Source organism: Anopheles cruzii, chromosome 3, assembly GCF_943734635.1.
Source record: "Anopheles cruzii chromosome 3, idAnoCruzAS_RS32_06, whole genome shotgun sequence".
Classification (NCBI taxonomy): Eukaryota; Metazoa; Arthropoda; class Insecta; order Diptera; family Culicidae; genus Anopheles; species Anopheles cruzii.
The window spans coordinates 63,335,795-63,349,836 of NC_069145.1; the positions used below are offsets into that span (position 1 = coordinate 63,335,795).

The 14,042-nt window shown below is 47.4% G+C and overlaps 1 protein-coding gene across 1 annotated transcript in view; it reads right to left on the reverse strand.

Moving 5' to 3' along the window:
* Positions 1–14,042, reverse strand: part of LOC128270755 (neural cell adhesion molecule 1-like) — a 137,776-nt gene that overhangs the window by 5,224 nt on the left and 118,510 nt on the right. The window contains exons 8-15 of the mRNA XM_053008171.1: positions 13,610–13,755; positions 10,182–10,326; positions 6,166–6,296; positions 5,843–6,002; positions 5,056–5,349; positions 4,819–4,960; positions 2,941–3,140; positions 2,599–2,804 (exon numbers count right to left, since the gene is read on the reverse strand). Coding sequence (XP_052864131.1) covers positions 2,599–2,804; positions 2,941–3,140; positions 4,819–4,960; positions 5,056–5,349; positions 5,843–6,002; positions 6,166–6,296; positions 10,182–10,326; positions 13,610–13,755 — 1,424 coding nt within the window. The remainder of the gene's footprint in view (positions 1–2,598; positions 2,805–2,940; positions 3,141–4,818; positions 4,961–5,055; positions 5,350–5,842; positions 6,003–6,165; positions 6,297–10,181; positions 10,327–13,609; positions 13,756–14,042) is intronic.

Below are 14,042 nucleotides of genomic sequence, written 5' to 3' on the forward strand. Positions count from 1 at the left end.
ATGTTTGGGCGATCCTTAGAGAGGTACTATTTAGTATGTTTGCGCCATTCAGTTGCACTATTTGCCGGGCGCTTTAGGTAATTGAAGCAACGAAGCCATTATACCGTTCGCTTGATTGTTTAGAAAAGTTTCATTCTCCGCGGGGTGCACTGTTCTGATGACATGTTGGATTGTGTGCGTTAATGCAGTACGAATCTTCGTTGAGCATAAATATTGATGCCATTTGAAAAACAGACCACTTTTCACGCTAATCAACATTAAATGTTTATCGTTAGTTAATGTTATATTGTTTCAGGGATTTCGCTTTACAATTAGTTTATTATATCGATTTAATGAGCGATTTAGAATATGTTTTATCCAAAGCTAAAAACAAAATCATATGGCGGAAATCGGAAAACTTTTTACGATCGTATCACATTGTGGACTGCAGGTCAGATTCATTCTATCGTTGGATTGTGGTTTATTTGTTAACGATCTACTAAGAAATGTTTACCAAGTTCCAAAGATCTTCAAAAATTTTAAAATAGATCTACAATAATAGAATATTATTGTACATAATAAAGCGAAGAAATATAATAAAGACTATTTGTTTAAATGGTTCAAAATTCGTAGTTTTGCACAAAAATAAGCAAAATTACGTGTACGTGTAACGTGTAATTAATTATGCGCTCATTTAGTCATTGATGTATTTAACCGAACTAACCACTTTGAATCGCTCTCTGTCTCTGAGGACGAAAAACGAAGAATTATCACTTATCTGATAACATCGCAAACCTTTGACGTAATGGTTTCCATGTTTGGGCAAGTACTCGCAATTGTTCTTGAGCTAATAAAAAAACCGTCCATAAAAGATTCAGCTAAGGGCCGTATTAAAACTACTCGCACGATGTACTCACATTACCTAAGTGTTTTCCAACCATTATTCATTTGAAGGCTCGTTAATTTAACGTTAAAGTAGTCGAAAGAAACGTAGTTACGCATTCTACGCTACGATACCTTCGGAACATGTCTCAAAATGTCGGTCTATTTCACAGCTTTCCAGCAATTGCCACGAGGGCCACATTGTTAACGAGTAAGCAAACTTAATTGCTGCACAAAACGAGCCTCTCCAGTGGTGCCGAGCTGTGTTTTACAAATATGCTGTACTTTGTGCGTCCATAAATGGAAAATTTGTATCCCCCTTCTGCCCAAAACTCCACAGGATCGATAAGAGTGCTCAAGTATTTTGTTTTGTCTGTCATCCGAACGGGGGATGCATACATAACAAGTAGTCTGCCAGAACGGTACTCGTACTCGAATATTGGCGTCAATCGTAACGTGTCTCTCGGTGTGTGTCCCACCATATCGATATCGTTTCCGGTGCCCTGGCGTCTCCTGCGGTTTATGATCAAAAAATGGTTGCATCCGCTTTTGATGCCGCAGCACGCAGCACTTTGATGTGGAGGTGCCGTGGAGAGACTGCAATTGTCTCGCCTGTCAAGATTGTCGCGATTGTAGGATTCCTGGAAGGTGGTGACAGTATTTTTCGTCCACCACCGCCTAGTTCTCGAGACTTCTGATAGATACAGAGGTGCGATTGGTTCCTGTCATCGCCACCGTCAACCTCAACCACAGCACAATCAGTCCCACGATGTCCTTATGCGACTGGCCCCCGCCTCTGCTACCGTTCCTACCCACCGCACATGATTTGAAGATGCGAACAACATGATAGGAAATGACATGTTTCCATAAAATTGACAACGTAATGCGTGGAATAGGCAAGGGGCGAAATGGAATGCGAACTGAGGTGGCAATGGTGGTGGTTACATTTCTTCACGTTTACCTTTTTTTTTGGGGAATGTCCCGGAATCTGTATGGGCTCCCCGTTTGATGTTTTACATACGATCCACTGTTTGCGGTGTCGTTGCAGCTTGACGGTCTTCGACAGTACTTGCCCTGCCAATTTCACGTGTATGGTTGAAAAGTTGCTACAACTTTGTTGCTATCGTGTTAACAAATTTCTAAACAAAACTTAAATAACTACAATAGGTATTAGAAATACTTTCAAAACGTTCTTTTGCATGTTGAGAACTATTTGTGATTCGTTTTTGGGATTGTTTTATGTACTGTTGAACAGCAATCATTGCATTAACTCACTGACCGTCAATATGAGACCAAAATCTCAAAATAGAACGATTTATTATAATATTGTTTCAGGGAGACTACCACTGTTTGCTAATTGTTTTCCATAAATATTACTGTAGTTGCAGAAGAGGCCAAGGTCTCTTGAAAACTATAGAGGATCTCACCACTTCAACCAAAATACTTTCCAACGATATTCGACGATTTGGCATTTTGTCCAATGCCCCTGAATCTTTTCCGTGGAAACTTTTCAACCCACGAACCACACACATGATATCGCTGAGCGGAGTAAAATCGTCGTTTGCATTTTTTGCATACTTCCAGTGCTTCCCATCCGCCCCCATGTAAGGCCCCCCTGTTGCAGTGGGTGGTGGGTAGGTTGGGTTTACGCAATTCAATCTGCACACCTGAGAACCGGTGCAAGGGTGTGGAAGCATTGGCACATACACACACACACACACATACAAGAAGGCTTACCTTGGCAAGGGTGTCCTGTTTGCTGTTGGCTTGCTTTGAATTACTAACTAAGTCATTACCGACGTTGGTGATGGTGGTGGTGGTGGAGGAGGCGGTCGCTTTGATGTAGTACACCCGGACGAAGATGACAAAGCAGAGGACCAGCAGCGTCAACAGGACACCGAACAGGATCGGCGAGATGCTGTCGAGCGAGCTGCTCGTTAGCACTGTTACATAAAACCGCCCGAGAACGAGACAGACAGAGAGAGAGCGAAAGGGAGAGAGAAAATCCGTGAAAATGAGACAGAACACCGTGAAAGGCGATAGGAAATCACTTCACCCTGCCCTGCCCGCGACCCGTACCTGCCCGGTTCTCGACGCTGCTCTCGAGGTAAAAGTCCTTCACGACGATGCCCTGGCTGCGGCCCTTCTGATTGACGGCGAAGATGACGGCCTTCAGCGTGTTGTCGTCGCTGATGTCATCGTAGGCGCCACCGTAATGAAGCAGATTTTCCAGTGACTCCACCAGAAAGTACGGCTCGTCCGGGTTGGTGACGTTGTACCTGTGGCGATAGCGCGGCCGCGGTTAGAGAAGGACTCACCGGATGCGCCAAGATCATCGGATGCAATGCGACCACTGCGACCGGATATAACACTTTTCCCGCAATTACCGTGCGTGTGTGCGTGTGTGCGTGTGTGCGTGTGTGCGTGTATTGGGACCGAAGGGCTCATCTCGTGGTCGTGAGATCGACATTAACTGCCGCCATCATGGCACGATTGTCATTAAAAAATTAACTTTAACCACTCACGTGTTGCGATTCGAGGGGGCGCACTGAATGTGGTTAGAGCTTAAGTTTTTTTGTAGCTCCTATTTAAAGCCAGGATTTTTTTTTGTTTTGGTTCCATACAAAAACATTCAAATGAATAACGGAATGGTTTGTAGTTTTAGCTAATAGGCCGGCAATAATTGATAGCCCGCGAACTTGATGCTTAATCCACGCGGTGAAAGTGTAAATCCTGACGCCGCGTGAAGTAAATGAAAAAATCATTTCCGGTTGGTTATGTGCTCATGGGAGGGTAGCTCGCTAAATACTTGGAAACTCAAAGCTGGGAAGCTTGTGCTGTCCAACACCCGGCTCAATTCACAGTGTAATTTTTTTTTAGTGTTATTTGCTAATTTAAGGACACATATTTTGCATAATCTGATTAACCTGATGATTGTTTTCGAAATTTTAAAATGGGCAACATTAGTATTAAGATGTTTGCTTTGGGCAATTGAATTACCCACACCGTGAGTTTTAATGTTATTAACGACTTCAAGTTGGTAAATTTTGATAAATAAATTAAACGCAAGAACATATAAAATTTTTGTAGCATCAAGCGAGTTTAAAAAATTGATTTACTCTGCCAGGATACAAATAATAGGTTTTAGTTTGAATCGTAGCATAGTTAGCACGTGAATAATTTTATATTTAAAAATCCTGCCATCTTTTGGCTTGATGATAGTGTCCTGCCTTCATCAGCACACCACACCAAAAAATGATTCACAAAATACCCTAATTTTGGACTTTTGAAAAAATTGAAGTTCGTTGAAAATTTGACCATACAGTTGTTTGTAAAACATCGTCTTGCGAAGAAGTACGGCCTAAGAGGCGTATAAAAAAAATCAATTTCAAACTACGCACTGTCTTTATCTTTATCTATGAACTTATTGATACGCTCTCATTCGCTTTTCACTACGACTGAGTTAATATCACAAGCCGGCACCATGTTTCCATTTCGCACATAATTGTACCAACGCCGAGATGAACCTTTCGAACGGTGCAACATTCCTTCTTGAGTTCGGTACATGGGGCACCGGGCACCGTGGTGATTCCTTAGCCTCATCGTCAAATCTGTCGCTGTTCGACATTTGCAATAAGATTCCGCTGCACGGTGTCGGGTTGCGTTCGTTCAGTGCACCACTCTCGGGCACCTGGCTAAGTGTGGTGGCGGTAGATAATGATGGAGTGTTTCCTGTCGTTGTCAGCCGCGACCCACCGACCGGATGCGAGCAATCCGGAGCAACACACAGCCCGGAAGACCGGTGCATCGGCGAAACGTTACACAGAAACGGGGAAGTGATTTGTTTGCATGCCGAGCGAGGTGTGCTGGAGCTGGAGTGCCGTACTCGAGGTGCCGCACTTCAAACCGGCCACGCCGTCAGACACGTCGATTGCATCAATCGGCCCCGCTACTTACCGCACCCGTCCGCTGCGCGTGGAAATCACTTCCAGCGTGAAGATTTGCGGTAAGCCCCCGTCGTAGCCGGCCAGACACTGCACCTCCACCGAGTGCTGCGTTTGATTGTTTATGGAGCAGTTTTTCACCGCCGACGGAAGTCCTGCGGAAGGGAGTTCGGAGTCAAAACGCGAGCGCACGGAATGGTGGCCGCCTGGCACATGTGTCGCGTGAGCGGGGGACTTGGGGCTTACTTACCAGCCAGCACGACCTGGAAGAAGCACGGGAAGTCCTGCGTCCCGACCTCGTTCTGGCCCCAGCAGGCGAGCGTCCCGTAGTCCTGATCGCTGACCGGCGTGTAGTGGAGCACGCTGACGGACCCGTTCTTGATGTAGCGCTCTTTGCCGATCTTGAGCGTCTCGCCGGAGTTGTTGAACTTCCAGTTGAAGAGCCGAGGCGGCGGGTCCGCCTGCACTTCGCACGGGATTTGCAGCGCTTCGCTGCGGAAGGCCCCCACGATGATGATCCGATCGGTGGCGCAGACCGGGGAATCTGGAAAGAAGTCACGGCCAAGCGGCACCATCTTTTATCACTCCCGTGCAGGCGAACGATTTCTATTGCAAACCCCCTGGTGTCAGGGTCACCGTGTGTCCCTGCCACCGACGGATGCTTCGTGGCGATTTGCAATACAAAGTGTTTCGAAACCGGAAAACGACAACGATGGACACCGGTGCCGCTTTCTTTGGGTGCACGTGGGTCGTGGCTAAGCTGGTAGGACACCTAAGGGCACTAGACCTTGTGACCAACTTGGGCAGATGATAATTTAGGCACCATCTTTAACGACTTCATGTGAAAATATGATATGAATTGGATTGTTTTGTACTATCCGAATCTCTCGTATTATCTTCCGAAAACCGGAAATCAATAGTCCCGAAAGAGGTAGAGAATGAAGATGAGTGGTATCAAACTATAGGAAAAAAACCGGCCAATAGGTAGTCCAATTGATTGGTTCTTCGTGCGACAGAAACCAGAGAGCAGTACTTACACTTGACTCGCAACGCGAGCTGGTTGCTGACGGTTTCACCTTCCGCGTTGATGGCGCTGCACGAGTAATTTCCGGACGTGTTGCGTGTGACCTTCTGCAGCACCAGACTCTGATTGGACCTGATTACCCGGGCGGAAGCGTTGTGCGTGATCATGATGCCCTGCGCAGGATCAGAAGTGGGCTTTACTAGACTTTTACTGCTAATTTTGCCTCCGAGAAGCCATCTTGACGGGGCTTTGATTTAACTGAAACTGTGCCAATCGTTTGGCCGGTGGCGCGGGTTTCGTCCAGGAAGAAACGAACTGACCATAAATAACACTTACATCGTGAAGCCAGTGTAACTTTCTCCACGGTGGGTTCGCCTGCACGTGGCACTCGAAGTAAACATCGTCCCCTTCCTTGATGTCGTCCGCCGATAGTGTGGACCCGAGCCTCAGCGACACGATCGGTGGATCTAGGAATGTTTTTAAAATATTCACAACGGAGCCAAAACGGGAAAATAAGGGAAGAAGGTTAGACGATGTACTGAAGACTGACCATCGCCACCGCAACGGAGCCCAAAGAGGGACCAAATGCCGGGCCCAAAGAAAATCCCAAATCCTGCGACAAACTTCACCGGCAACCAATAAGTGTTGGTGGGTTACCCCGTATCTCTCTCTCTCTCTGTGTGAAGATTTTTCCGGAAAGTTTTCCGGAGCAACTTGCTGTCGCAGCTTCGCCTCCCTTTCGGACTTCCGTTCCGAACAACGGCGCCAAGGAGATAAATCATTCGGACTAATCTCTTTTTCTGCGCTGCCAAATCGATAAACCAGAATTCCGTCGGTTCTGTCGCTCGAGAAGGTCACAGGCACCGACGGTCGTAAGCCTCTGAGGTTGGTTGCTCGCCGGGCTGGAAATGGAACCACAGGACCGCCCGCCCGCTTTTGCCGGACGATCCCGATATCCGATCATTAAGTTCGGCCTTCAGGCGGCCACCGTGGGGCTTTGCGGTGGAAAAACTGTATATATATAATGCCATTAACTCGTTGGAGTTGTCTTTACTCTTCGGTGACGGGAAAATTTGTAGCGTCATTGTAATCGAGATATTAAGTAGATTTAGGTAGGATTTTCCGTCCGCAATAACGAGCCCGTGGCGGCGGCCAAAGTTTGGCGTCGCAGTGATAAAAGTCCCGACAAAAGCTTACCAAAAACGCCAAGCTCATTCTTTAAGCAACAGTTTTTGGACTTGGTCCTTCGAACTGTGGCGAGGCCAAACAATTTTTGTTTCTTTGATTATAGAGCGATTAAAATATGTGTCACACACTATGGACGCTTTAAGTGAAGCTTTAAGCTGTTACTGCACTCCAAGTTATCCGATTCCACCGCTTCTGGGATGCGAAAAAAACGGGAAAAGTAATCCTTCGCTCAGGCAGTCGATCGAGTGCAGGCAGTTATCTCTCCGAGCCCTGCGACGGCGGGTGAGATTATTGCCGAGGCTTTTCTCATTTCCGCAAACCAGCAGTGGCAGTGAAAAATGTGTATTTGGGGTCTTTGGTTTTCTCCACTTTCGTGTTTTTGCCAACCCAACCCACGACTAGACCGACCAGACCAGAGCCACCGATGTTGTTAGCGCGGTCGGTACACGGTACTATCGGTTCCGTTCCGGCTCGACTTGCACATCCCGTGCCATCAGCTGGTCGGGCGGGCGTAACGCATTAGAGTGATCAACGAGAGAAATCGTCCTTTGCGATCTTTGTGGCCGCCCGCCTTCGTACGCGAGACGGCGCGAGAATCCTGCCGGAACACGCCGCGGTGGATGAAAAATTCAACACTCTGCACTAATATCATAAATAAAATCTTGCATTTGGGTTAATCGATTGGATTTGGCCACTAAGCTAAGGGCTGGATGCACTGGGTGTCCTTGGTGCACCACCACCGGGCGCCCGATGGAGACGCCCGGTGGCTCGTGGCACGTTCGGTCGCAGAAGGAGCCCGTGTGCAAAGTTGTGCTGAAAAGTGAATGGCAAGAGCTCGCGTTTCGCTCCGTTTTCAGCTTCGCTTCGCTGTGGTCGTACCGATCGGTGCGATTGTTTCGGTGCACCAGCTGTCCCCGGCGATGCCGGCATTTCCCGGGACGTGTAATGGGCGAAGTGAATGGAGCAGAAAATCGAATATTTAAAGTGCCTTTTTTGGTGTGGGGGTCTTGGGCGGGAGGGAGCACAAAAGTGATCGGGTTGTGTAAGGATGTGCCGAACATCGGTGACGATGAGATTGGAGATTACGGACAGTGGAACGGAGTATGTGACCGGAAAGGCAACACGAACGACTTACAACGGCTGGTGCTTCTCGGGTGGTTGTTGTTGTTGTGGAAAGTGTTGAAACGATGTTTACGGAGTGTTACTTAGCCACATACGAAAAGGCAACACTATTAGAGAGTGCATTCAGGAACACATTTGTGCATACCGATCAATGGAACGGAACTCGGGGGAACATTCTGGTAGAGGATAGAGGCAAGTTGTGCTAAGTTTTACGGTTAGATAATGTCGACGTTGAGTTGCTGAACAGCATTTCATCTAGCCGGAAAATCGTGTAATGGTCGTTGCAGTGGAGAGTGACACTCTACAACGGAAGCAGCCGTTTTACTTTGCGTAGCATGACAAGATTTTTTAAACCTCTAGAGATTTTACGGTACTCAGCGCAAATGAAAGTTTCACAAAGTCTGTATATCACTTTTAGCTCTCACTGTATGTATGTATCTCACATACATTCAGCTATTTAATCTTTTAACAAAAGATTAAAAGCAAATTGAGCAACAAAAGATGATTTTTATAACAATAGATGATTTTATTGTTTTAAAAAGGTCAAAGCAACGAGCTCTCCGATACGTAGAATTCGTACGAAAAAATGGCATTAGCTATTTTTGACTCTGCTTGACACCTGCAAGTACGGTAACATATTCATGTGTCTATTTATGAAAGCGTCAACACGGAACAGCGAGCATGACCTCGACAGGACGAGTCAGCACCGCTCGCGTATGAAATGAATAGTAAGTGGAAACACTAGTAAGCACTTTGGAACAACTTTTTAAACTGTTGCAAGCAAAGAGGAAAAGAAGGAAACGGAACTACCTCCGAATCCACAATTAGTCTTGCAAATGGAACTTGACATCAATTGGAAAATTAAATTTTCCTTCCGCCCACCCGCAGCTCTCCGCACTTTTACGGCCCCGGACAGTAATTGTCCATAAGTGTCAGCGACGGTGGTCCCGGGAATGCAACCGCGCGGTGCCCCGGTTTCCCGGCAGCCCGGGCCCCGGATTTTAATCGAAAAAGCTAGCGCAAAATTTTAGCGGAAAACTTTTTAATTATCGCATCGTGTGGCAGACAGCAGGGCCGCGAACCTGCCGTCCGTCCGACTGGCCAGAGTGTGGAGTTGGCGTGTTTAACGCTATATCAACCGAAACTCCGTGGCTCGTGGCCCCATTCGCTGCCGGTGCCGGTGGCTTGTAATGGTGGCTCAGATAAATTAGCCCGCACCGCAGCAGAGGTTCCACCGAGGCAGAGGCCGTGAAAATGCCGCCCGTCTACCCGACCACCACCACCACGGGGCACTCGGGGTCGGTTACGGGGGTACGGGGCTCGGGGTCTGCGAACTTCTTCGCAAATCTTGGCCACCATCTTACAAAGCCCGGACCCGCGCCGCGCCAGAGCGTTGCGGTCGAGCGTTGCGTACAATGATAAAGTTTTATCAAACATACCGAATCAAAAACCGCTATTAACTCGACAATAAAAAGCCGAATTGTATTTTCAACCGAAACCCCCAATTCCGGGGCCCGACCGATCGTCTTGAGTCTTGAGGTCCTTTTCCGGTGGAGAATTTTGAGCACCGACGGACACGATAGTGAGCCGGGCAGATTGCGGTCGTGGTCGTAAGGGCGGAGGGCTAGAGAAGTGCCACATCCTCAAGCAGCTTCTTTCGGGCGGGCCCTCGCTAGAAACCCGGGAACTCCCGGAACACTTCCTGCGGGAAGTCGAACGCGCCTATCGCGGCGCACAGGAACCAGCACCGAGCAGTGTGCGCCGCTGAACGCGAATACTTTTTTACGATTGTTGATTTGAATTTAATTTTAATTAATTTCTTCGCTTGCACGCTTCGATGCGGCTGCCGGGACGCTTTTATGGGTTCACCGTCCACCAGTGCCAGCAGTGCCAGCTCCACTCCCGGCCCGGCGAATCGGCATCCCGGCCAAGCGGCAGTGAAGTTTTAGATTTATTCTGCCCACAGAAATGCGAAGTTCTGTAAAGTTGGGCCCGCGTTGGGCCCTGGGACGGTCGCGTACATCTGCAATTTTACTACTCACAGACAACTTCAATCTTCCAGGATGTTTCCAGGAACAGCCCGGTAACGTTCGGGTTCTCGGCACGGCACGTTATCAGCTTGCCATCGTCGTCGGTCGTCGGGACGAAGCTCAGCTCCGAGCGGGTCGTGTTGTTCAGAATTTCCTCCTGCAAAAGGGACGCGAAAAGGGGGACACAAAAATCAAGCAACCCTGGTACCGGGAAAAACACATCCGCCCGTTTCGGGCGCAACGGAGCGTAGCTTTATGGCAGCGGTTTGCTGGAACTTCCAGAAATTGAAATGTAACAGTACGTTCAGTATCAGGACCGTTCCGACAGCGGATCCTAATTTATGTACCTCCGCAGGAAGAGAGTGATCTCTGGTCTTGCAACCGAACAAGGTAACTAGACACCGTGCAGAGATAGGCACTCCCAAATCGCATCCACGATGCATTTGTAGATAACTGTTTCTTTTTCAATATTACCATGAACATGAGTTCTGGTAGAAAAAAAAGAATAATTTAAAATGTTGCTTGCTTTAATGTTTCTGGTTTTATGGTTGCAAGCTGAAAAGTGTGAAAGTAGTGTTCGCACGTATACTAAAGGAGTTCATATGTGATGTTGATAATTTGACTTTCCCATACGAAATGCCTTTGAATTTGGCAACCAAATCAGTATCTGGCGCTACAATTATCGATGTCCCCGTGCGGTTCTTTTATGGAACAAAAATAAGCTTACTGTAATGTCTTATTTAAGCAACTTTAAGCCAGCTGAGCCAGCCGTAATGCGTAACGGTAACTGTGCACGGTTCATGTCACAAATCAGAACCGGCAGACTGCGATAATCTCCACCGCGCGTGGCGGTTTAATGAGCGAAGCATAACGTGTGATAAAAATAATGCTCGGTCGGGCGGTCAGTTGGTCTGCAACGGAACGGTGCACAACTCGATAAACCGGCCGTTGATGGGTAAGCCCGATTAAAACCGAGTGACCGAGCCGTGCGTTTTTCAGCCGCTGGCCCGGGAACTATTCTATTAATGCGTCACGAACAAAACCACATTACAACGGTGCCGTAAGGACCTGTTATCTTTCGCGGTTCCATGCTCCGTGGCGCTGAGGTGCCGGCGAGAATCGCATGCTGCATCTTTAGTCTGGGTCAGGGATGAATTTCGCAAATTTAATTTGATAATAGTTTGGCACCAGCCGTACTAGGACCGGCGGACCTAATTCTAGGCAGCTGCTTCTAGGAAGACGGTGCCGCTTCCGGTGCGAAGATGAAAGTGGAACGCCATTGCAAACTCGCTTGCCGGTGCTCCGGAAGTCCACTCCAATCGGTTGGCCCATTTTGTGCAACTCCCGACAATGAACCAAGTTTTGATTACTTTTAATTAATTTCGCTTGAATGTTTCATTCTTTCTATTAATTCTCCTCACGGAGCTGCTGCTGTCCTGTCGAGTTCTGGCGTTTCGGTTTTACCATCGGAGGGGTGAAATATTTGGCGTAAAATAGAATGATCGTGCTTGTTTGGAAATCATCTTACAATTGCGCACTGGACTCGAAAAAAAGGAACCCCCAAACGGAACAAGTATTTTAAGCAGCTTTCTTGGCAGATATTTACCGAGCTTTTCGGCGGAAGCCACTTCTGGTTCGATGTGAATTATAGAGCAGAAAAGTTTCCTTTTTTTCGGGAAATCAATTTAAATGTTTAATGAAGGCCAACTCTCTTAATTAATTTCGATTGGCGGGCTTCGAGTATCGATGATGGAACTATGTTCTACAGGAAAACGAGCGCGACAGAATTTATTTGCTGATGACTCTTTTGGCCAATGATTCTCTTCTTTACACTTCGCCAATGCAGAAACGGCATTGTTTACGGGTTTTTCTTCGACAATGTTTGATCGTTTTATTTATAACTACATAATTTTGTGCCATGCTTGAAAGCGTTTTGATTTCTCCGAAATTGAACTGAGTTCAAATTGAACAGGATATTGAAACGAGTTGCTCACAGCTCGCGGATCTAAATTGACTAAGTGCAGATTGGTGTTTTACTACATCCTATTTCATTGTGACCGAACTTGTCCGTTGATTCTTGCCTAATGAAGCAAATTTCGTCATTCGTTCTTTTATCACTCGCATCGTAACAGAAGGTTTTTCTGCAATTTATAGTCAATGTTGATGACCTGAATACGTGGAAAGTGGCAACCCCGGCACGGACTTACCAATATATCTCGTTCTGCTTGCTGAAGTAGCTTCAATATTTATCAATATATTCAGACAACTTCCAAATTACGAGTCACAATAAAATGAAAGAATCGTTCCGATCCGAATGTTGCATGTTACCGTGTCAAGTCACACCCTACATCAGATTGACGTTCGAAACTAGTTCAACACACAGCTGACATGCAATTGACGCAGACACTGCATGTATGCTTTCGTTTGTCAATTACGTCGGGTGCAGCCCCAGTCTCCTAGCCCGTTTTTCGTGAACGTTAGTAAGCCAAATGGGGGGAGAAAACAATAAACTTCGAAGGAAAATTCGTTCACCCTCTCGAAAGTAGCTGATTGAAACGACAACGACGCGCGAGTAATAAAACTGCCAATAAAACTTCAAATGAAAAACTAACACGATCAGTGTGGCGGCGGGGTTCACTGGATCCGGTTTCGGTCCTGTCGTCGCCCGGGACGGAAAACATTCGCCTTTCGTGTATGTTACGGTCCTCAAAGTCGAACGGATTGACGAAGTTTCAAGATGAATGCATTATTGTGACTTGCGGACCAAAAAACAAGGACGAGGTGAACTGCTGACGGAGCAGTACCAACGGGGGGGCACCTCAGGTCGGTGTGTGCAAACCTATTGTCTATTTGCAGAACCGGACCGGGATCACGGGGATGTTCGAAGTGGATCATCTTGTTGCAGATCTGGTTAAATAATTTACGAAATTTAGTTTCGTCCTTGTAGCGCTCCCTGCAGTACCACCCAGTATTCACGATTGAACCTGGGGAATAGTGCGATTGTTTATTCATAGACGCTCACCGTCCTTCGCTATGCGCCCGGCAATCTTCAACAATCTCACCCACAGTGCTGCTGCATCCGGATTCCTTTGTTTTCCGAAAAGCTTTTAGTTCCCCGCTCCGAACTCGGCTCCGTTTTCGGAGAAGAACACGACATTTTCCACGACCCAACAGTGGTATGGAACGCCGGCCAGCCAGCCGGCCGGCCTAGTGTACCGTCCATTTTCATGAATTCAATAAAACACTGCAGACTTATGGGGTCCGGACCTTTCCGAAAGCAGCACATCGATTTTACCTACTTCACCGCATGGCCAGTCCTTCTCGGCTTTGGCTTCCAACGGTGCGATTGAGCATAATGAACGTGCGGGTGGGCGAGTTTCCATCGCCTGTTCCCTCGTAACCACACCGAGCCCAGGCGGGCCGACTCTCCGTTTACTTACCTTCGCACGGCGTAATTGTCGCTTTCCCTTGTACCAGGTTATAATCGCATTCGGCCTCGACCCGACGCTCTCGCAGCAGATTTCATATCGCCGATCGGCCACTAATGGCGTCTGCGGGTTCATTATCTTCACACTCAATGGTTTCACTGCCAACGGTAAGTGTGTGTGTGATGGTGATGGAAAATCCGGGAAAACAGAGAGCGAAAGGGAAAGAAGAAGAAAGAAGAAAATCAGTTCAATAGAAAGCCATAAATATTCTGGCGGATTCGGGACGGGCAGGATAATCGGAGAGCTTTGGGGTGAAGAAAACTAACGACGACTGGCCACTGCAAAGCTCTCTGAGGGTTCACCCTGATTTCCACCGCACCGCCTAGTGTTTTCGTTGGGAAGAAAATTTTCTCCATTCACCCGGGAAGGGTTTGGCCATTAAGCT